A 25,245-nucleotide genomic window follows, 5' to 3' on the forward strand; every position below is an offset into this window, starting at 1 on the left:
ATTTCAAAAAACACATAATCATGCGCCTCATTCACATGTTCTGGTGGAGCAAAGTGGTTTCTGTCCTCGTACGTCAAACGCCAGATGAATAATGCGACCTGTATTATATATTCATGTGTGATTCTCCGCCGGTCGTCGTCTCCGTACGTTCAGCATCTTCACTTTCCCTCCTGCTGTCACGTTTCCACCGGCTCCGTCCGTCTCTCCATCCCCTCGTCTCTGCTGCTCTCCTTTCTATTTAAAGACGTGAAGCGCTCAGACCAGCCAGCAGGAGTCGGTCACACAACACCCAGCAGACTGAATTAAGGGTAAACCCGCTGAACCTGCGTCGGGCGGCGTGACGTCAGCTGATGCTCAGAGAGCTGGAAAGTAGGTTTCCAGGTTAGACCGGAATATGACGGTGTTATTTAACTGCATCAGTGGGGATCAGGTTCGGGGGGGCAGTGAGGACACGGACGATTTTTACTTTTCTTTTCTTTTGTAAACATACGTTTTTGAGCCGCTGGGTGGTGCAGTGAGTTAAGCAGCGGCTCGTATATTGACGCTACAGTCCTCCTGCAGGTTAGAATCCCGGCCTGCGCACCTTTGCTGCATGTCATCCCTTATTCTCTACCTCCGTCATGTCTGCAACTTCAATAAAGGGCCACTAGAGCCCAAAAAATCTTTAAAAAAAAAACAGTTCCAACTACAGGACTGTCTCAGAAAATTAGAATATTGTGATAAAGTTCTTTATTTTCTGTAATGCAATTAAAAAAAACAAAAATGTCATACATTCTGGATTAATTACAAATCAACTGAAATATTGCAAGCCTTTTATTATTTTAATATTGCTGATCATGGCTTACAGTTTAAGAAAACTCAAATATCCTATCTCAAAAAATTTGAATATTCTGTGAATCTTAATCTTAAACTCTAAGCCATGATCAGCAATATTAAAATAATAAAAGGCTTGCAATATTTCAGTTGATTTGTAATGAATTCAGAATGTATGACATTTTTGCATTACAGAAAATAAAGAACTTTATCACAATATTCAAATTTTCTGAGACAATCCTATATGAAAAAACACAGTATTTGCTTTTGGCCGGTGTTCAAACAGCATTTCACGTGTTAGTTTTACTAAAATAACAGTAAGGAAGTGTTTACTCTCAAGATATTATTACTGATGCAGCAGTAAAAACAGCTAAATGGGTTTTATTTTTGAGGACTGTTGCCTTTGTGTCTGAGATGTGGCTCAATAGCAGTACCGTCTCTGGCCACAAGGGGGCAGCACATCCCACAGTTCACTGCGTGTGTCTGCTGGGACAGAGGATTAGAAAAGTAGTAGAGACTCTTCTTTCCTCAGCAGATGTGTGTGGCCTCATGGGACATTTCACCTGTTCTGTAACGTCAAATGTCCCATTTGATATTTAAATACGTGTGTGTGTAGTTTAAGGGAGAAATTAATCTCCATGTAGACTAACCCGGGTGTGTGTGTGTTTGTGTTGCAGCACTGGGAGGTGTTTAAGGTGATCACGGAGGTCTTCATCCTGGTTCCTGCTCTGGTTGGACTCAAAGGAAACCTGGAGATGACTCTGGCCGCCCGACTCTCCACTGCCGTGAGTTACTTATCCTAGAAGTGAAGCAGTTCCACCTTAAATGGTTAGAAAATCTCATGTTTCAGTCTTATAGAAGCTCCTGCTACAACATAATCAATGAGAATCACAGTGCAGTCATGTAAGAAATGTTTGGTAGGCTCCGTCCTGATCACTGGTGTTTAAAGGAGGATGTGCTTTTTAGTTTAGTTCAGTTTCTAAACCCAAACCAAACAAAGATAAATGTCTGCTTTGGATCAAAATCCAGTTTAACATCCAGAAGTTAAATTAATTTCACAGCTGAGCACAGATGAAACATTTGAGGTTTTCATTAAAGATTAAGCTGCGTACTTATTTAAAACGAGGTGTCCAGAAGATGTGAGGACGTGTTTCTGACTGAAACCATGTCCAGCAGAGGTTCAGTTACATCCTCTAACACAGGGGTCGGCAACCCGCGGCTCCAGAGCCGCATGCGGCTCTTTAGCGCCGCCCTAGTGGCTCCTGGAGCTTTTTCAAAAATGTTGTACCTTTTTTTTCCTTTTTTTCTTCTTCTTTTCTTCTTTTTCCTTTTTTTCCTTTTTTCTATTTTTTCTTCTTTTTTCTTTTTTTTTCTTTTTTCCCTTTTTTTCTTCCTTTTTCCTTTCCTTTTTAATCTCAATATTTTGACTTTTTTCTCGAAATTTTGACTTTTCTTGAAATTTTGACTTTTTTCTCGAGATTTCAACTTTTCTCTCAAGATTGTACCTCAACATTAATCTTGACATTTCGACTTTTTTCTCGAAAGTTTGACTTTTTTCTCGTCATTTTGACTTTTTCTTGACATTTCGAATTTTTTCTCGAAATTTCAACTTTTTTCTCGACATTTCGACTTTTTTCTCGAAGTACATAATGAAAAAAAAAACTTCCCCCAGTTATAACTAATATAGAAACATGCAGCATGTGTTGCCTTCATTCTAAGGCTTATACAAGACATATTCGTTTTTTGTGTTTTTTGGTCCAATATGGCTCTTTCTACATTTTTGGTTGCCGACCCCTGCTCTAACAGATAAGTAAAACATCTAAACAAAGACAGTAGCACGAGCTCCCCCCCCGGTTCCTGACCCACCTCATTACTGAACATAATGATCAAATGTTCTCCTGAAACCTGAGTGACACCTGATCAGTACTGGAATAAACTGTATTTACAGAGCGAGTTAGATGAGAGCAGCGTGAACTATTTATTATTATTCAGCCTCAACATGTTGCAGATGTCATTAATTCAGCGTGAAATGTTGTTAATGCGGAAAAATAAACCCCAGTAGAGTCAGAACAATGAGCCGAGATGGGAAACGAGTATAAACGTTGGGGTCTGCTGGCACTTTCTGTCCTGTAATACCTGGTTCCCCCTGAGGTTTCTTTGTTGGACCTTTCACCTGACGCTCCACCACACACATCTGAATTCTTTTAATCTGTATCTCTGCACTTCCAGGCCAACACGGGTCAGATGGACGACCCTGCTAAACAGTGGACGATGGTTTGCAGCAACCTGGCGCTCATCCAGGTAAACGGCCCCGAGCCGGTTCCCGGTTTAACTCTTTATGACCCAGAACAACTCTAAGCATATGTTTACATTTCTGCAGGCTATACTGCCATTTTATGGAGTATTTTTATTTGCTATGCCTCAAAACAACCCATATAAACCAATCTTTAATAATCTGTGTGTTACAAGTCCATACTAACTAGATAAATTGCTATAAAGTGCAAATAACTACCAAAAAATGTAAATCATCTTTTAATTTGACACATACTGTACTTTTTTTCCATTGACAGTTTTGAGGGATCTAGCTGTAGAAAAATAACACAGAAGACTTTCAAACCTCAGGAAATTTATCTTGAATGAATTCAGGCTTTAGTTTGTGAGATATATCATTTTACATATATCACGTTTAGACAGGGCCGCCGCAAGGGGTGTGCGAACCGTGCGACCGCACAGCACCCCAAGGGGCCTCACGCTATGGGCCGTTTTTTTTTTTTCCGTTTTTTCCCTTATAAATATGAACAGTCACGTTCCATTACAGACCTAAATATGTACTAGTCTGTGCATATCAATAAATATATGTGCAATGATGCGTGTGTTTGTTGTTCAATACAACTGCGTCAGACCAAGCGCAGACACAAGCTAGTCTGATCCAGACGGATGTAGTGTGGAACAAACTGTAACACAATGTCGAGAGAACGAGACAGAATCAGGAAATTTCCATCAGGGAATGAAAAAAGAAAAAAAATGAAAGAAAATGGAAGAGTTTAATGCCTCTCTGAAAGGCTCGTTTGATAAATTTGTTACAAAAATCACCGATCCCACCGGGTCTCAAGCAGTCGTGGGGCCCCGCGTCGAGGCAAGAGATGATGATGAGGCAGGGGAAGGTATCCAGTATTTTGCTAATTGGAGAGATTGCGCATATAGACACCCGATCCGACCCGAAAATCCCAAAAAAATTTGCGCCCGCTTGCTACGTTGTTTAGCAGTAGTGATGCACCGATTGTTCGGTAACCGAAATTGTTTGGCCGAAAATGGCAAAAAAACACTTTCGGTGTTCGGTGGAATAAGTGGGAAAAAAACCGAACAATTAATAACGGCGTTGTAATATAAGGAAATAGACTGGCCGCTCCCGTAACAGTTACGCACCACAAACATAAATCGTTGGCCAACCAAAAAGTAACCACATAAGAATTTTACCTAACATTCACCAGGAGGTGAAACCAAAACAACATAATGCTGGAAATTAAAACATTTTCAGTTTTTTATGTTCGATAAATATTTTCTACCTTGTAATTTTGTAAAAGATCAGTCAGACAACACTTAAAGTCTTTAAGTGTTGTCTGACTGATTCTCTCACTTCATTAGAATCATCACCTCATTGTAAACGGCATCATTTTGTGAGGCCATGCAAACCTGTATTTATACTAGTGTGGACATTAATGTTTTTCTACAATATTTCCTCCTCATGACAGTAAAATAGGCCATTCTAAGACGATTCACTGCAGCAATTCCTTTCCAAATCATTAGAAAATGTGGTTAACACCCAGTTGTGCATGAAAAAAAAAAAAACTGTGATATACCGTGAAACCGATATAATTTTGAAAAATACCGTGATATAAATTTTTGGTCATACCGCCCAGCACTAGGGCACTGCATCATTTTTAGACACAACAATGAACGCATACGCAAAAGTTGTGTCTCGGCGGAGGAACCCGGCAAAATGAGCACAACAGGGAAGTTCAGAACAGCAGACAGAGGACACACTGAAGGCTGATTTATGGTTCTGCATTACACCAACGCAGAATGGTGCGCGTCGCCGCGTACTCTACGCCGCAGGCTACGGCGTACCCTACGGCGTACCCTACGGCGTAGCCGTGGCTCCAGAGCCTGCACGGCACCGCAGCGCACCGCAACCCGCAAACCCGCAACCCGCACCGGCGCTCTCCGCCCTCGCCGGGATGGAGGCCCAGTAGCGGACAACCTGCGCCGCAGAATCGCACTTTGGCTTTCTTTTTTTAGCCTTTTTAGCAGGGCGAGCAGTTACATTCGACGTGAAGAGTGTGCGCATGGGACAGAAGGGGTGTGGGCGGGACTTAAAATGAAGGCATCTGATTGGTTCTTTCCCCCCTGCCAATCCTCTGGTCCTCTGACCAATCCGTTTCATTCGGTGCGCAAAAAACATATTGGTCAGAGCTTTTACAGGATTAAAGCTGTCAGAGAGGTTGGATGTTTTTCTTTCCTTTTTCTGAACACATTATTCACTGGCTACTCTCAGGATGGAAGGACCATTTCACCCAGTATAACAATAATTGTTTTTGAATACGATCACAGACTATACCTTTAAAAGGAATTCAAATATCCAACATGTTATGTTGGTTTCAGCTGATATTTCTTCAAGCCTAACCGTGTCCATGAGTCCCTGCTGACCCGGTTCTGTCCCTGCCCCTGCTGACCCGGTTCTGTGTCCTCCAGGTCCAGGCCACGGTCGTGGGCTTCCTGGCGGCCGTGGCCGCCGTCTGTCTGGGGGCCTTTTCCAGGGGGGGGGTGGAGCTGGACCAGGCGGCCGTGCTCTGCGCCAGCAGCATCACCACAGCCTTCGTGGCCGCCCTCTCCCTCGGTGAGTCATCTGTGGTTCTGGTCCCGGACCAGAACTTCTGCTCCAACTGGGTCGCCGAGCCGACGTGATCCTGCCAGGAGCAGTTTAGCTCTGGTGGGAGGAAATTAAACACTAATCTCTCCTCAACTGGGAAGCTTCATCCTCCCTGGGAGACGTCTGGAAACCAGGACGGATGTCTCTGAATCATTACAACAGAAACCCGGACCTGTTTATTTATTTGTTTATTTAATAAGGATCCCCATTAGTCTTCACCATGTGAAGACTATTCTTCCTGGGGTCCACACATAGACATACAAAAGATTATAATAATACAACTCAAAAAGGGTGAAAACATTCACCAGAATTCCTAAAAAATAATAAATTAAAACAAAAATAAAAGATTAAATAACCAACCAAAAACATCCACATCTTCACAATATTTGCTACTATCACCAGATCTGTATCCACTTATGAACAAAATAGTTTGCAACGACTTTATAATTTATAATATACTTATACTACTATACTATGAATGGGCGATATTTTACCGTTCACGATATACCGTCAAAAAAATTCCCCACGATAAGAATTTGTCATCTCGCGGTAAAAACGATAAATTCCCGTTAATGACGTTTTTGTGTAAAGCTGATTTATAGTTCTATGTTAAATCCACGCACAACGTACGGGAAGGAAGGAAGGAAGGAAGGAAGGAAGGAAGGAAGGAAGGAAGGAGCCAGAAAGAAAGAAAGAAAGAAAGAAAGAAAGAAAGAAAGAAAGAAAGAAAGAAAGAAAGAAAGAAAGAAAGAAAGAAAGAAAGAAAGAAAGAAAGAAAGAAAGAAAGAAAGAAAGAAAGAAAGAAAGAAAGAAAGAAAGAAAGAAAGAAAGAAAGAAAGAAAGAAAGATGTTTAGTAGTATTTAGTATCTTTTAGAGCAGTGATTTGGCTCCAAAGACTGAATGTGGTGATAGATTTATAGTTAAAAAGGTGGAGTTGAATTGGTATTTTTTTTAATCGTCATTTTTATCGTTATAAATGCCAGAAATTATCGTGATACATTTTTTAGTCCATACCGCCCATCCCTATACTATACTATATATACTCATAGCCTACAGTAATTTAGAATATATTTACTATTCAATGTATAATATACTTACAATTTGTAAAATAATCACAATGTATACCTAGGACCAATCATGACTTCATTCTGAACCACAGCTGCTTCAGTCTCCTTTTAAAACTTGACACCTTGATTATTTCAACTAGACATGGGGGGAGATGGTTCCGGTGTGTGACTGCTCTATACATTACTGTTTTTTTCAATGCATTAGTTCTGGGCATAGGCAGAGAAAAGTGATTACCAGAACCTCCTCCTCCTCTGCAGGTCTGGTGATGATCGGCGTGATCATCGGCTCCAGGAAGGTGGGCATCAACCCCGACAACGTGGCCACGCCCATCGCAGCCAGTCTGGGGGACCTGATCACGCTGTCCCTGCTGGCCGGGGTGAGCAGCACGCTGTACCAGTACAGAGGTGAGTTACCGGGTCAGACCTGGGAAACCTGAGGTTTTATAGAGGTAGAGGCTGCTGAGGTCGTCAGGCCACCAGAGGGCAGCAAAACCCAAACCTGCAGTCATCAAAACCACTCACGCCCTCTTGGTGGGTTGAAATGAATTACATTTCTGAAGTCAAAGGTGTTAACGGTGGTAGATTAACCCACAGAGATGCTGTGAAGACTTAAATAGTCGTGTTCTGGGTCTCCGAGTGCTTTTCTAGAGCTGCAGTTATTGAATATTTTGGTGATCGATTATTCTATGAAATATTCCATTGATTAATCGGATAAAACTTAATTTTGCTTTATTAAAGCCCAATTATAAATATACAATAGAAAACAAGACAGATTACTTGATTAAAAACAACCAATTTGTTTTTCTTTTATGAGAATAATTGACATTTATTTACATATTATGCAAACTAGTAAAATGTTTTCCAATAAAAATAAATACAATTATTTCAAACTTAACATTTCCTGAAACATTAAAAACAAACTTTTTTTCTAAGTATCAAAAATATTCTTAAACACTTGCTTTTAAATTGTGCAACTTCACGTTCAAAACTAACACGTTCTAACAGAAATGCTTGGCTGTGGACCGGGGCCTTTTTTATTATTTTTATATATTTTTTTATTTATTTTTAATTTGAAATAGTCCCACACCTTCGACATCTTCTGTCTCTTCCTCTTATTACTTTCTTACTTGCTGCGTTTTCTCATTGTCACTGTTGTCGGTCCCGGCCGGCGTCTGTGCAGCTAAACTGTTCACACGCGTTAGGAAAGCGTGACGCCTCTTCTTCCGCTTTATAAGGGACACATGCGTGTTAGCAGCACGTTGTCACATTAAAAAGAACCTGTACGAAACGTGAAGTTTACATTTATTGTTTATTTAAACAAGGCTATGAGACAGAGGAACTTAGTCATTTTTCTGTAATCGAGGTACTCGAGGAATCCTTGCAGCCCTAGTGGAGATAGTCTGTACTGTAAAGCCGTCTGGATGAAACTGATCCCATGTTGTGTCCCTCCCCCCCAGATATCTGGTACTTGTCCCCCCTGGTGTGTCTGGTCTTCCTGGCTCTGATCCCCCTCTGGGTGCTGGTGGCCCGCAGGAGTCCCCAGATCAGGGAGGTTCTGAGGTCGGGCTGGCAGCCCGTCATCGTGGCCATGTCCATCAGCAGGTACGTGACTCCGGGTCGCTCCGGCCCGGTTCTGGTTCTCAGTTCTGGTTCTGGTTCTACTCCGGAGACAATGACTATGTTTACATGCAGTCAAAATTCGGGTTATTGCTAATATTCCAGTTACTGAAACAGTCGGAATATTCCGTTTCCATGCGTGAGCAAACAGGGTTATCCCTGTAAACATGGCAATTTATCATTTGGGATATCTGGATCAAACCAGCGACGCACGGAGAACGTCATGACGCAATTACCGTCATTTCCGCTTCTTCTTCCTGTATCCAAATTCAAAACAAATGCTGCTTCGTGCAACTTTTCTCTCACCTTCTTGTTAATCTCGCTATCCCGGTACTTTCTACCGTCTACAAATGCAGAAATGTTCATATCCTTCATTACATTTATGAAGTGATTAGTCTCCTCCTCACTCCAAAAGTGTGGCGTGGTCTTGCGTTTCTCCGTGTTTATAAGAAATTCCTGGACTCAAAAGACCAGGATTCCTTGCGAACAGAGCATGTGCAGAAAACAAATTCATGTTCCATTTGATCGGGATATTCCGTTTGGTGTTTACATGACCAAATATTCGGGTGTTAAAACGAGTAACCCAGGGGTCATATTCGGGTTTTTAAAAAGGTTATTGATGCATTGAAACACTGCTGATCTTCTCTGATCTCCACAGTTTTGGCGGCGTAATTCTGGACAAGACGGTGAGCGATCCAAACTTCGAGGGGATGGCGGTCTTCACGCCCGTCATCAACGGTGAGCTGCTTCATCATCGTCATCGGCCCTTTAAATTCACTCTTATCCTCAGGCAAGAACCCGAGCTGGAAGACGGTCCTGATGGACTCGAGTCCAGAAGCCCGGTGTGTCCAGAATAACCGAGAAAGTAAATTTAATGGGTTGGATCTTCATCAGATGTTCAGACCAACAAACGTCCTGCTGATTCTCATATTTACAGTTAAAGTCCATGTCCCTAAGATCCTCCCCCATCGCACCAGCGGCCTGTTTGGCTTCGATTCTGGTCAAATCCACTCAATCCTGTTGCGTGTTTCAGGCCCAAATCAAGCTTTATTGCTGCAGCCCCCCCCCTTCAAGAAACGGATTACGTTGATCCAGATCACAAGAACTGACTTTTGGTGAGACGAAGCTCAGATTTTAACCTCCACTAGAACAGAGGACGAGTCCGGGCCTGGTCCAGAACCACCAGAAAGAGTCAGATCCTGATTTATCTGCTAGATTTAATCAGCTTTCACAGTTAAGAGACTTATTTGACCGTTTAAGGTCATAAAACCACAGAAGTGGAGGTTTAAAGAGCAGCAGAACCTGGTGCAGCGCTGATGTAACGAGTCCTGGCACGACCCCCGGAACCGTCATCTGTCGCCGCTGCTCTCCTCCTCCTCTCCTCCTCTCACCCTCAGCTCAAATCTGGTTTGAGTTTTCCGTCTTCGCCTCGAGGTTATAAAACTTTTATGAAACGAGGCTCATGTTTACTCCAAGATCCTAATCGCACAAATAACACGTGTGTCGTTTGTTTCTGCGGGTTAAACGGAACCAGAAACAAAACAACCGCCGAGCTGAATTACACGATCTCTCGTCTCATCTGTGGAGGATTGAAGACAGACGAGTACGAGAGTTCTGGTTGGGTCCGGACATCTTTACACAGATGTCAGAGGAACACAATGATCTTAGCAGAAGCGCCGTTACAGCTGCAGCTGGCTGGAGTCCAGAGGACAGAACCAGAACCAGGATTCAGCTGGTCGGAGTGAAAGACCTGCTAGCGGTTCAGCCACAAGAATGGAGGAGGAGAACACACAAGATGGAGGGATGAAACAAATTAACAGTTAACACTTGTTTTGTGCTGTGGAGTGTCTCCACTTCGGCCTTCAAAGTTCTCGTTTGAATGTTTGCTACTACTACGTTTATCACATTTCTGCCACAAACTCTCCATCACTTCATACCAAAAATAAACTAATGGAAAAAAACAAGGCTAAATTTATGTAGGTCGACTTGAAGACGCAGCCTTTTTATGTTTTTCGGCTTTGATTTACCTGAAAATGTAATTCTATTTCTATCCAAGTGACAATAACAGACAAACACAGCGTTCTTAAGCTGATAATGCACAATCGTTTTATTTTACTTCAGCTGGTGATACTTGTCTGTGTTTGAGCTCTTTTTCTGATCACATGTAACCCCCACCAGCCCAGCTGGTTGTGGTACCTGAACCAGGTCATCGCTCTGTCACTGATCAGGGGCCTCATTCATAAAAGAGTGTGTAGGATTCATACTAGAAGTGCACGTAAACCCACAAACCGAAAATGGCGGGCGCAAAAAAAAAAATCCGGATTTATAAAACCGTGTGCACGCACACTTGCACGCAATGTTCTCTTTATAAATCACATTCCAGCTGGAAGGTTGTGCAGGTGAATTCGCCTCATACCCCGCCCTCTACACAACCACTTTCTCCCATAAATGGGCATAAATGTCAGATTTTCAGATTATGAAGCTCAAGAATGAGATCAAATCATATTTACGTAGAAACAACCTTTCATTAACTGTATTTGGCCTTCAATCAGGTAAAAAGACCCATTTTCAGATTCTGGCAGGCAATCTCTTTTTGGCACGACATCTGCACGGCGTGTCCTGCACCGCGGACATGCCATGCAGGTAGGATGATTTGACAGATGAAAATACCCCGTCAGATCACACTTCAACATAGACATCAACATTTATCTATGTGGAAGCGTGATCTGACTTTTTTTTTTTCTTCCGCCAAAGCGTCATACACATAGATCTATGTGAAGCACATTCTGACTTCCTGCTGTTAAATCGTCTATTTGCATGAAAAAGCCTTTGGAAAAAAAAAAGAAACTGAGATAAAAGAAACAGGGATCGTACGGTAGTATTTTCTGCCGAGGTAGGACAGCTCAGCAGAACACCGGCTTGGGTGTACATGGATCTATAAGTCTGATATGTGATGACATTAAAAGTATGACATGAATCTGGCTTCATTTCACCACCTCACCAACTGCGTCGCCAGTTTCCCATATCTTCAAAATGTTTATGCGCTAGGATCAGGGTTGGCTTAAACATACACACATTTTTCGGTTAGTTTTTTCTTTTTAAATCCCAACCTTTGCGTAGAAGGTAGCTTGCGCATCTTTCAAGCCCTGTTTTGTGCGCAAGCAAGCTTTATTAATGAGGCCCCTGCTCTCTCCCTGATGCAGGAGTGGGCGGGAACCTGGTGGCCATCCAGGCCAGCAGGATCTCCACCTACCTGCACTTCTGGAGCATCCCGGGAGTTCTGCCCTACAAGATGAGGCAGCACTGGCCCAATCCCTGCATCACCTTCTTCTCCTCAGGTACCGTCACCTCTCACACTCCTCCATCTCCTCAGGTACCGTCACTCCTCCACCTCCTCAGGTACTCTCTCTCACCTCCACCGGAGATGGTTCTGGATCCCTCACTCAGGAAACTGTCGGTCCTCCAACGTGAAAATCACATGAATGTGATCTTTGTTCAAACGTTTCCACCTCAAAGTTGAGCGGAAAACCGAGGCGACAGACGTCGTCTTTCCAGCATCTCTGATTTCTCTCCGGTCATCGTTTTTTTTTCTGTATTTGCAAAACGACATGCCAATAAATCTTCCCCTCAACTTTTAGGTGGAGAGAAACTGAACCGGCAGCGTTGAGCTTTAGTTCTGGTCCCTGTAGCTGCATCTGGTTAAAAAGCTTCTCTGTGTTATTTATACTGGGAGTTTTCCCAGACAATGTAACAAGCGACAAGAGATATATACTACGTATACTTTTGATGATTGTAAGAAAGACTGTAACTGTAAATTGGAAGAAGAAACTCTCACCAACAAGAACTCAGTGGAAGATGAGACTGAGGCTACGTTTACACATAGCCGGGTATTTACAAAAAAGGATATTTCCCCCTCTATGTTTTGAAAAATACCATCATTTACACGAACCCGCATGAATACGCTGTTAAGGTGCTATGAGCAGCCAAACCTACAGGGGGCAGTGTAACGAGAAGATAAAGTCATGCTAGCCAATCAGAATCCTGGAAAAAAACATCAACAAATGACACGAGTAACTTCCAGTTACTTCCAAGATGAACGAGAGTCTTTCGTTTGGAGTGACAGAGAAGTGGAGTTACTTTTAAATGTGACGTTAGAATATAAAACAGATAAAATACAAGAAAATATTGACGGTGGCCAAGCAAATTGTAAACACAGGTTGCACACATGACGCTGGTGACGTTTCTGTCTCATAATGTGACGTTCTGAAGCCTAAATGTCCGTTTCTCTCTGTTTACAAGCAAACGTGAAGATGGAGTTTTTGCAAATCTCCACTTTGGTCGGAGTTTAGGGAAATTATGGTTTTTGGAGACTTTGAGCTTCGTTTTCCTGTAAACGAACGGCCAAAACGCATGAAAACACCACCGTTTTTGCTACGTGTAAACGGGGCCTTAAACAAATCTATGTTAACATGACAGCTAAGCTGCAGATGAGAACGGACTCGTTCCTGCAAAGATGGACACCAATGAAGGAATATGTAACCATTTAAGTGCTAACTTGAACAAATGTGACTGAAAAGCCTTCTGTCAAGGATTGTTCAAAAATATCTTGATAACTATTAGGGGTGTAACAATATATCGTGCCACGAAATTTCGTGATACAAAAACGTCACGATCGTGTCGTGGAGGTGACAAACTGTATCGCGATATTGGTTTATTAATATTAATCTATTGTGTTGACTAGTAATGTGCCTCGACCCGCGGACCAAAATCTTACTCCGCTCAGAAGAAACTAGTCCCGTTTTGGTCCCGATCACGGGACTCTTGCAGGGTTTTGAGCTCTGAACTTTTACTTATGTAAGGCTGGTGTAGAGTTAAGCCTTACCTTATTAAATTAAACCTTTTTCGGGTCGTGAGTAGGATAAACACGGGGACAACTTCTTCCGAGTTTGAGTGTACTTTAATGTCCCTCAACAGCGTAGGATTTTAGAACATCTAGTGCCGTACTGTGGCGTATCACTCCGCCCAATCTAAAACAGACTAATCACTACAGATAAACTGACTAGTGTCATTATAGTCCCTGATTTACATCAGAATATAAAGAATATATTTATAAAATAATGAACCCTGAATTACCAAAATAACCTTAACCTTTTATTAATTTATTTAATTTTAGTTGTTAAATTTCTGGAAAAGAAAAAAGTCAAATCATACATGAGAGAAACTATTCAGTTTGTGGCTAAATATTTGTACTTGTTTGAAACTGAAGATGCATAATGCAAACCTGACATTTACTTTTAGTTCAGTTTGTGGAAAATGGTTGGCCTGGCTTTCTCTTTAAAACTTAAACAGTTACAAAGCATTACAAACTGTAACAATAGGGCAAACGTACAGTATTGTTTTGTATTTTGTGTCTTTCAAATAAAAGCCATTTTTTTTCCAGTCATATGTTCCTCATTCAAGGTTGTTAAAAAAATACTGCTATAATATCGTATCATATCGTTATCGTGACCTCAATATCGTGTATCGTACCGTATTGTGAGATTAGTGTCGTTACACCCCTAATAACTATTGTAATTGGTATTTTAATAAAGTTTAAACAAAGCTTCTCTGTGGTGACCTTGAGCGACCTTGTCCCCCCAGGGGTGAACTCGAGGTCGGCGCGGGTGCTGCTGATGCTGGTGGTCCCGGGACAGCTGGTCTTCCTCTACGCCATCTCTCTGCTGCAGGGAGAAGAAGCTCCCATCAGCGCCGCCTTCGCCGTCTGCTACCTGTGTGCCGCCTTCCTGCAGGTAAACCGCCGTCGCCACGGCGACGCTGGTCCAAAAGGTTCCCTTGAACCCGGTGGCCCTCGGCCGACCCGCATGCAGACGCAGATAAAAATGTTACCCAGGTGTGAAACGGCTGCTGCCCAGTTTGGTGTTTCAGCAGCTCCCCGAGAGAACGTTCTGGTCCAGGACAGAACCGCCGACGCTGGAGCTGAAACCAGTTCAATTGACATATTTACTTTACTTAATGGAATCAAATACTGACTTAGTTTAGAAGACGAACATGTTCATTTCTAGCTGTTGTGCAGTTTGATAAAGTACTGAGGTCGAGGTTGCCAGATCTGACAGGTTCCAGCCCAAACGCCATGTAAAACCCGCCAAATTAATAAAAACCAGCCCAAGTCAAACATTCTCTATGTTAAAACCGTAATGTTTAAGCTTCACAACACCACTTAGTAGCCAATTCAGGCTCCTAACAAAGACTACAATTAAATTGAGTAGCTAAAAGCAAATAAAATCAGAGTTTATTGTGTAAGTTTCAACTTTTCTCTGCCATAATGGAAACTTATTTAATAATTTATTTAAGTATTTAGTAAAAACCAAGAAAAGCAGCCCAAATATATATTTTTCAACCCAATTGGGCTGAAACTTGCCCAACCTGGCAACACAAATTTAGAACCTCCGCAGGAGATTCTCCTCAAAACGATGAAATAAACTTTTTAATGATGACTATCCAGTCATCCCCTCTAAAATTAAGACCCTTGGATTGAGATTTAAGACAAATTAAAACATTTAAAATGCATTATTTTAGCAAAAATGGATCCCAAGAACATCATTTTCAGTGGATCAACACCTGCAACCAAGTAAAAAGCTGTTCAGCATCATTCTTGAATATTAACGTTAAATTAGACGGCATAGTTGATTTTTGGAGACGTCCCTTAGAGGGGACCTATTATGGCATATAATCCCTATTTTAAACAGGCCTTGAATGTCTTAAAAACAAGCTTTTGATTGTTTTTGCTAAATAAATTAGAAATTCAGTCTCTGAGCCATGTCTTTATCTTCCCATTCTCTAACCTCATTATCTATGCAGGATTCTGAGTGGGCGGGGCTATGATAATGAGGCTCTGTGCTGATTGGCTGCCTGAATGATGCAATACGCCGCTACGAAAAAATGGCGGAAGATCCGGCCGGTGGAGTTAGTTGTTGTTGTTTCGGCCAGAGTTAGTTGTGGGCGTGGTTTCACGCATCGGAGGCCAACCGATGTAAATCACATTTTGGTTACGTAACGACAGGGAGCAGAATCTTATTGGCTCGTAGATCCACATCAGACTGGACGGCTCATCCGGGCGGCTGTACAGACACTGCAGAATTTGGTTGCTTTCCTCCTTCCCTGAGTTGGCAGCCTGAGGGGAGACCACTTTATATATGTAAAAGCAAGAGAAAACCTGGTTTTTATAATAGGTCCCCTTTAACCTTTAAAGTCCCTAATAATAATCTGTTATCTGCATCTCATCCAGAGGGGCTTCTCTCATTATCAGCTACTGCTCACATGTGCGAGCAGAGCGCCACATGAAACCTGTCGAACATTTGTTGCAGATGTTTGAATAAATATAGTGATCTTGCAGCCAGTAGAAAAGCATGAGCACATTAATGGCCGGGCAGCGAGCGTGAGGTCAGAGCTGGAGGTCTTTACGAACATCAGGCCACAGATGTTGCTGACCTCAGACCTGCTGAACAAATCTGCTGCTGAGTCAGCATGTGGACACAACTCAAATCACCTGATTGTTTGGAGTCAGATGAGTCGCACATCTGTCAACAACAATCAGATGATTTATTACAGGCCCGCAACCTGCAACCTTGCCATCGTTTCTTTCATCAATGGAAATTCTGACTAAATATCGTCGTCAACGAACCTTTATCACTTGAGGAAAACCAGACGAGACGCAACGAAAATGCAGGTCATGTGACGATAACGATAATTAAATATATAATGCAATATCGTAGAGGTATTAAAACGAGACTAAAATGTAGATTACGAAATAAAAACTCTGCTAAAATGTGTCTTCATTTTCGTTGACCAAAACGAGATGAAATGTTCTACCAAAGATCGTTCATGTCCATGTTTTCAGTAGTTTCCTCTGGTTTAATGTCCATGTTTTCAGTAGTTTCTCTGGTTTCATGTCCATGTTTTCAGTAGTTTCTCTGGTTTAATGTCCATGTTTTCAGTAGTTTCCTCTGGTTTAGTTCTGCTGGGTGACGTTAGTCCTCAATCCCAGTCGCTGCAGCGGGGAATCAGATCCAGAAGATGCAGCTGCAGAGTTAGAGGCTGATGCCGTTAACGCAGAGCTCTAGGTTCACGTTATTAAAAACAAAGTTACATAGAGAAACGCAGGGATCTGCTCTGGGACTGGGAGAAGAAGAAGAAGAACCATCTTTGGATCCACTTTCCTACAAAGACGTGGAAAAGAAAACCCAATGTGTCGTCGGAAAAGAAAAAGATGGAGAGAAATGCGGAAAAATAAACATGTTGTAAACTCAAATTAGAGTCTTCTGTATCTGGAATGAATGTATTCTTGAGTCTATAAGGTAACAATAATATAATAAGTGGGTTTAGCCAAATGGGTTTGGCTAAATACAATCTTTGACTAAAATAAGACTAAAATGCTCAGACTTTAAGTCGACTGAAACTTGACACGACTAAAAGGAGAATGAACGTGACTAAAACTAATAAAAACTAAAACGATAGCTTTACCCAAAGACTAGACTAAAACTGAAACAGGCTGGCAAAATCAACACTAGTCTGGGTCTCTGTGTTCATCAGTTGTGATGGTTGTTAGGCCTGTGTTGAAAAAAATCGACTTTCCGATTCTAAATCGATTCTCATATTAATTCCTAAAAATCGATTTCTTTTTTTTTTTTGATTTTCTTCATCATTTTCGCCAGGTGAACTACTGAAATCCCAGTAGTCGACACACAGTTTGTCATGACACTTCTGAAAAATGCCAGGTGCTTCATGGCAATATGTGTGCGTGGTGACAGAATAAATTAGATAAGCTAAAATGATTTGTTTACTGCATGAACTGTTGCAATTTCTTTCTTTTTTGCCCTTTAAATGGATATTGAAAGGCCTGTTTGAGTTATTTATTTCTTAGTTATTTCACAATAATTATTGTGAAATTATTATTTCACTAGTTATTTTACAGTCATATAAACAAGAGCTCAAAAAACATTTTAAATCATGATAATCGATTCTGAATATTAAGAATCGGAATCAAATCGATTCTTGACATTTGAATCGATCCCCAGCCCTAATGGTTCTGTCCCCCTGTCCAGGTTTCCATCCTGCTCTACGTGGCCGACCTCATCGTGCGTCTGATGTGGAGGAGAAGTCTGGACCCGGACAACTTCTCCATCCCGTACCTGACGGCGCTGGGCGACCTGCTGGGGACCGGCTTCCTGGCGCTGTGCTTCCGCTGCGTCTCGCTGGTGCAGGGCCTGGGGCTATGATGGTTCCCACGGTAACGCCCGGAGACCGGCTCCAACCGGCTCCACCCGGCTCACAGCACGGTCTCCGCTGCCTCGGACTGGACCGGAGAGGGGGGACTGAGAGCCTCATCACACGTGCACACAAGGTTTTATTTAACATATCAAACTCTGACTGTGTTGCAGCTGGACGGACTCGGCTGCTCTCTGGACTCTATGCATCAACGCTCTGAATGTCACGGGTGGAGCTTCATCCACCTTTTATCTACTGAAGACCTTACTCACCAACACAACTCCCATTTTATAAAGTACAGATGTTTTAGTAAGATGAAAACTCTGCTCTGAAGTCTTGACAGCATCATCTCTTCAGAGCAGAGTTCAAACACTGAGTAGAAAATACCAACAGAACAAAATGAAATGTGAAACCTTTACAGCCTGTTTTTATTTTCTACACAATGTTCTCATCATCATCGTCGGGGGTTTGAGTTCTCGCCGCTCCAGCTGCTCGTGAAGCATCTGTACTTGCACTTTCACCTCGAGCATGCTGGGAAACTAACCCGACGAGCGGCTGACGGTTCTGTAAAATCACTCTGACGCCTCAAAGCTCCTGCACACGTCAGTAACGTTTCAGCTCCAGTCCCTTTAACGGACGCTTCGTCGGGACGTCTGCAGCCCGAGAGGATTAACCTTCCAACGTTTGCACAAACGCGGCTGCAGGATCGTTCTGGCAGACGTCACTTCATCTCCAGGTCCTGGCGGACGTCTCGTCACCCGTTCAGGTTTATATGCAGTTATTTTCCTCATTAGCATGCGGTTGAAGTATCTAGGGGAGATTAACTTTCATGCACCACAACGAGCCTTCGTGATTTCAGCAGCTGCACCTCTGAGGAATCACCCAAATCAGAACCTGAGAGGTTCTTCTGCCGTGTTCAGACCAACAAACCCTCGCCCACTGGCCCAGTTACAGTAACACATTATATTAATTACTAAAAACACGTTGAAATCTGGTAAACGTAGTCTAGTTTTGAGGTCACGCTGCGCTGCAGTTCCGCTGGTGACCACACGGGGGCGGCTGAAGCGACTTCATGCGGTTGTAGCTCCCTATAATGTAATAATTTCCTGAAAATTTAATAAAATTTGCACTTAACTCACTAAAAAAATGTAATAAAACCCAATAATGTAATAACTTCACCAATAATGTAATAAAATATCCTGACAGATATTGTAATAACATTTTTACCGATAATGTAATACCTTATTACATTATTGGAAAATGTATTACATGGTACTTAAAGTCTGCAATTTAACCCAATAGTCATTCTGGTGTTTCAAATCCAGCGTATACAACATTCTTAGATACTTAAAACACAAAATGTAGAACTCTGGACTGAAAATGAACATATATATTACATTATTTGTCAAGTATTACATTATCAGTTTTGGAAAAAAAAAAAAAAGACCCACCTGAAAATGTAATAAATTCCCAATAATTATCGGTAAAAATGTTATAACAATTTCAGGATATTTTATTACATTATTGGTGAAGTTATTACATTATTGGTTTTTATTACATTTTCGATTGAGTTAAATTTTGTTACATTTTCAGGAAATTATTACATAAGGTGCTACACGCGGTTAATAAATGCTAATATTTGTTCTCCCTACAAGAGCGCCGTCACTTTCTCTAAATGTCGTAAACAGAATCGTTGCCATGGAAACGTCATCCTGTGAAAAACTGTTAGACCGTAACCTCCACTGTGATCAGAACATCTGCAGCATCAACACTAAAAAAGTACGACCAGAAGTCCCGTAGCGCCGACGAAGCTCCCGCTCTGGTTTACGACGCTACGTAAAAAACTCTCAAGTCATTCAGGCATCGTTGCTGCTTCTCCCGAACTGTTCACACCTGCGATACTTCCACCTGGTCTGAACACGACAAACACTGAAAACCCAAAACACGTCAACGGAACCAAGTACGTGATAGAAGTTGCTTTCGTCTCGGGTCCGTGTAGTTCGCGGCCATCCGTTTTTTGTTTTGAAAAGACAAAATAAAAATAGAGAAATAATCCAAAATAATCAGTTTCCCATTTTTTGTTTTGATAATAAAAAAACGGAAAACGGATCGTTATCCGTTATCCGATTTCATTGATGTTTGAAAATCGAAATTAGGAATTAAAACAGCGAGTGGAAAACTCTTTTCTCTATTTCCAATTCGTTTCCAATGGGCAGTATGTTAGAGTTCAGTTCATGTTATTGATTGGACGCTGCAACTGAACGGACTGTCACAACATCACTGCAGTTTCATGACGGAGTGAAGACAGAGATTACAGATTAAACTCATGTTTCACTCCCAGGTTTCATATTTGATTTATTTTCTGTTTCAACATTAAAAAAATCTAAAACTGTTCATTTTCAATCTGATCAACAAAAGAACCAGAAACAACTTTCTTAATTTATTACTGCGAGTAGTTTTCCACTCGCTGTTTTAATTCCCAATTTCAATTTTCAAACACATCAATGAAATCGGATAACGGATAACGGATAACGGATAACGATCCGTTTTCTGTTTTTTATTATCAAAACAAAAGATCGGAAAGATTATTTTGGATTATTTCTCTATTTTTATTTTGTAATTTCAAAAGAAAAAACGGATGGCCGTGAAGTACACGGACCGTCTCGCTTTACCTCCGATGTTTGTTCTCACGGTCGTCCGGAGACTTCCTGAGCGCTTCCTCGTTTCTTACGTCTGACTTAGTCTTACTTCGCTCTGGATGTTTCGTCTCCCGGTTCTGTTGGTTTAAAGTTTCAAACATTTCACTGCTGACTGACACCTGGTCTGAAAACAAAGCTAGCGTTGCCCGTCGTAACTGGAGTCATCTACAAACGTAACTAGGAATAAATGTCGCAGCTGTTTGTGTGTCGTACCTCCGTGTTTGTCGTCACTGCCATGTTGTGAATCCGGGCCGGTTTACTTTGTTCTGTGTTCACGTCGCCGGAGCTTCACACCTGTGCCGTCGTACGTGTGTACAAACGTGTTTACGTGATTTTGTGGCGATGAATAATTCTATTTTAATAAAAGCCAACAAACTTGTTTGTGTTCTTTTGACATCTTGGTGTTTGCAGCCGCCTCGCCGCGGCGCCTTCATCATCCCGTAAACAACCAATCAGCTTTCACTCGACACCACGGCAACACCAAGGACGGACCGACGGACGCAGGAGAAACGCAGGAGAAACTCTGGACACCAACTAGACCGGGGGGTCACAACACAAGATGATGAAAGAGCCATATTGGACCAAAAACACAAAAAACAAATATGTCTGGAGCCGCAAAAAATGAAGTGTCTTGTATAAGCCTTAGAATGAAGACAACACATGCTGCATGTTTCTATATAAGTTATAACTGGGTCCTCGGCTGCAAATGCAGCATAATAATGTCTTTCCACATGACTCTTTTTGTTATCGGACAACTTCTCGCTACAGAGGAAACATTCAGGCAATGAATGCAAATGATTCGCTCCAAGAAACATTGAATCCTCTTTTTCTCCTCAGTTATGTTTCTGGTGGAAATGCTTGGCTACGATGCAAAACTACAGAAGAGTATTAGGGCCAGGCAGGAGAAAAATAAAATTTTAGAGGAGGAAGATTTTTTTTTTCATTATGCACTTCGAGAAATGTCGAGAAAAAAGTTGAAATGTTGAAAAAAGGGGAAAGTTTCGACTTTATTCTTGAAATTGTATTTCAACATTAATCTCGACATTTCAACTTTTTTCTCGAAGTGCACAATGAAAGAAAACATTTTCCTCCTCTAAAATATTATTTTTATTTTTCTCCTGGCCTGGCCCTAATAGTAAAAACAAGCTTTTGATCGTTTTTGCTAAATAAATTAGAAATTCAGCCTCTGAGCGATGTCTTTATCTTCCCATTCTCTAACCTCATTATCTATGTGGGATTCTGAGTGGGCGGGGCTATGATGAGGCTCTGTGCTGATTGGCTGCCTGAATGACGCGATACACCGCTACGAAAAAATGGCAGAAGCTCCGGCCGGTGGAGTTAGTTGTGGGCGTGGTTTCACGCATCGGAGGACGACCTATGGAAATCCCGCCCGTGGTTACGTAACGACGGGAGCAGAATCTTATTGGCTCGTAGATCCACATCACACTGGACGGCTCATCCGGGCGGCTGTACAGACACTGCAGAATTTAGTTGCTTTCCTCCTTCTCTGAGTTGGCAGGCTGAGGGGAGACCACTTTATATATGTTAAAGCAAGAAAAAACCTGTTTTTCATAAAAGGTCCCGTACCAACGCTGGCGTCCGCTGAAGTAACGTTACGTAGCACGTTAAAGTTCCGTCATTCACCCACGGGACGGGAATGAAGCAATGCCTTCGGATACCTGGTGCACCGTCAGAGGTGGAGTTACCTGGTTACCTGCATGTGTGTGAACGATGCAACTGCACTAAACAGACTGAATCTAGACCCGACCCCCCCCCCCCGACCCCCCTGCCGTTTCCATGCCGGCACATTTCCATCAACGCCGTCGTCCCAACTTTCACACGGCCGTTCTACAGTCTCTACGGAAACGGCGGCTTGACGTCTGGTTTGGACCTGAAACCCTGGAAACCGAGACTCGGAGGTGAATCAGGACGAAGACGAGGAGGTAGAAACCCTCGGACTGGAACAGAGACGTTCCCGGAACCAGCTGAGAGCGAAACACCGGGACACGCCAGACTGAAAACCAGCGAGAGGATCCAGCTGCGTCACCCCCTCCCTGGAAACTGGAAACAGCTCCTCCGCATGTTAAACGTTTCAGGACAAAGTCGTTCCGTCTCCCTCTGCGCCGCCGCCAACAGAAACACCAACTAAGTGGAAATCCATCCTCTCAGACCGGAGAGGAAGATCGTCTTCAAAAGATCCTCATGTGGTGAAAATAAACGTCCCGCTTTTATTTTTAGATCAGGCTCAGAAGTCCATGTGGGAAGAGACTCGCCAGGTTTCAGCTCATCTGCCGTCAGTCTGAGGCTCAGACCGCTTTTATTTAGTCTTTTCTTTACAGTTCTGCTTCTGTTGGACTGAACCACTTTTAATGAACTGGACTGGTTTGATGCGTAAAGCCGTTAAGGTGAGTAAACAAGGATTAATTAATTTAACTAAATCTTCCCTGTGTGTTCAGAACCCCCAGCTGGGGGTTTGTCTAATAAAAGACAAAGTTCTTCTTCTGCTGGGACTTTTTCACGTGTAGGAACATCTCTGTAAACGGTAAACGTTCCTCTAAATCAGGAACGATGTTCTCCTCGATGCAGCGATCGACCGCTGGAACTAAAGTTTCTAAAGTTTAACCAGCAAACATATTTACGAGCTTTGGCCAAAAAACATCTGGAGGACGAAGATGATTCCTACTTTGGGCAAAACAATTCAGGGCCATGTTTACTAACTGACCTCTCAAACTCCGTTACCTGGCAACCGCATCCAGGTACTGATGTTTCACCAACATAAAAGTCCCTTTTATGCGTTATATATATATATATATATATATATATATATATATATATATATATATATATATATATATATATATATATATATATATATATATATATATGTTTACGTCGTTATTCGTACACAAGATAAATATTAAAGCCACAGAATGTAAATCATTCCTCAGCCACTCAAGACCCTCCCCAGGAAAGATTCAACTTTAAACCCCCCAAAAAAACAGGCGGGAGAGGAAGCGCTGCCAGTGGGAGTTGGTATTTATTGAAGCTTCAAGGTCACCAGTCGTTCACAACAGCAAGCACTTCAGTCACATTCACAGTTTTGTGGCCCGAGTGCACGATCAGATCAGGATCAGAATCAGATCACGATCAGATCAGGATCAGATCAGGATCAGATCAGGATCAGAATCAGATCAGGATCGGATCAGGATCGGATCACGATCAGATCACCATCAGATCGCGATCGCGGCTTCACAACGAGCCACAAAAGATCTTTGACTCCAGAAAGGTCGCAGATTCTGGTTTAAATTACACGCCGATACACAAGAGAGCTCAAATAAAACCCTGTAAATCCGTGGCTGCAAAGAGACAAACAAAACAAAAACAAAAAAGAGAAAGAAACTAAATTTAAGACGCAGATTAAACACTTTACCAGACTAACAGATATTGCACTTTCAAAGCGTAACTACGGACGAACATGAACCTGGACGTGATGAAGTCCAGACGGTTCCCAGCTGATCCAGGACTTATAGAAATGTTTGTGAAATGTTCTGGAACAGAAATAAAAGGAATCGTCGCCACATTCTGCACGTGAAACAGGTGGGGGTGCGTTTTCAGAATAAATATCAGTATTTAACGAAAAAACAAAGAATTTGTTCACGTACTTGTTTCAAATTAAAGCAAATGACCAGAAATGTCCCAGTAGAAATGTCCTAAAACGCTGCGTTTTGTCCCACCTAAACCCGCTCTGATTGGTCAGCAGCCTGATCAGACTCCGCCCAGCGTTTACGTCGCTGCATAAATTAAAAACAAGAGTCTGACTGGACAGTTTTAGCACCCAGGACCTAGAAACGTCCTTAAATCTTTAGAAAGACTAAAACCCGAGCTGTAGAGCGACTTCTGAGATGTTTTTATCCTAATGACAAACATCCCAGATAATCATTTTGACTTGAAAGTTTAAATCTTTCTCCACATCTGTTGAAAATGTCTCGTCTCCAGAGGAAAAGAGAAGAAACGCCGGCGAACGAAGGCGCCGTCCTGAGATCAAAACCTGGTGAAACGGAGCTCAGAGTTCAGTTCTGGATCTGGTTCTGCTGAGACTCGACGCGTCAGTCGTGATTTAAGAGCTTCGTCTGTCGTAACTCAGTAAAACTAAAACCAAACACCGGTTCTGGTGAAATACTACCAGCAATATTTAAGTACCTCCCAGTACTGAAGTTAAACATTACAGTCTGCTGGTTTCAGTGTTTACAAGCGTCCGTATCATGTGACCCGGAGGTCTGACGACCGGGTCAGGATCAGTGTTTGAGACGCAGACGTCCTGGAGTTTACGAGGACAAACGGACCTCAGATCTCAACTCCGGTTAATTTATCCTGATATCTGGTTTCAGGTCAACACGCTCTGCTGCGTGAACGAGGTTTAACCTCCGGCTGCTTCAGAACCGGCCCTGATTCTCAGCATCTGGCCCAGAATAGCTTTACGCGGCGCTGCGAGATCCAGACGGGACCCAAACTTAATTTTAAAGGCGATTTTAACTTGGTCTAGATCAGGGGTCGGCAACCCAAAATGTTGAAAGAGCCATTTTGGACCAAAAACACAAAAACAAATATGTCTGGAGCCGCAAAAAATGAAAAGTCTTGTATAAGCCTTAGAATGAAGACAAATGGCGAACGGCGAAATGTCGAGAAAAGAGTTGAAATGTGGAGAAAAAAGTCAAAATGTCAAGGAAATAGTCAAAATTTTCGAGAAAAAAGTCGAAATGTCGAGAAAAAAGTCAAAATGTCGAGATTAATGTTGAAGTACAATTTCGAGAAAAAGTTGAAATTTTGAGAAAAAAGTCAAAATGTCGAGAAAAA

At 42.2% G+C, this 25,245-nt stretch overlaps 1 protein-coding gene across 2 annotated transcripts in view; it reads left to right on the plus strand.

Moving 5' to 3' along the window:
* Positions 1-17,834, plus strand: part of LOC133456574 (solute carrier family 41 member 1) — a 61,235-nt gene extending 43,401 nt beyond the window's left edge. For both annotated transcript variants that reach the window (XM_061735069.1, XM_061735070.1), the window contains exons 3-11: positions 1,491-1,598; positions 3,043-3,114; positions 5,566-5,710; positions 7,070-7,216; positions 8,269-8,413; positions 9,087-9,166; positions 11,632-11,766; positions 14,069-14,217; positions 17,530-17,834. In XM_061735069.1, coding sequence (XP_061591053.1) covers positions 1,491-1,598; positions 3,043-3,114; positions 5,566-5,710; positions 7,070-7,216; positions 8,269-8,413; positions 9,087-9,166; positions 11,632-11,766; positions 14,069-14,217; positions 17,530-17,703 — 1,155 coding nt within the window. In that variant the 3' untranslated portion in view covers positions 17,704-17,834. The remainder of the gene's footprint in view (positions 1-1,490; positions 1,599-3,042; positions 3,115-5,565; positions 5,711-7,069; positions 7,217-8,268; positions 8,414-9,086; positions 9,167-11,631; positions 11,767-14,068; positions 14,218-17,529) is intronic.
* The last annotated feature ends 7,411 nt before the right edge of the window (positions 17,835-25,245 follow it).

Source organism: Cololabis saira, chromosome 12 (assembly GCF_033807715.1).
Source record: "Cololabis saira isolate AMF1-May2022 chromosome 12, fColSai1.1, whole genome shotgun sequence".
Taxonomy (NCBI): Eukaryota; Metazoa; Chordata; class Actinopteri; order Beloniformes; family Belonidae; genus Cololabis; species Cololabis saira.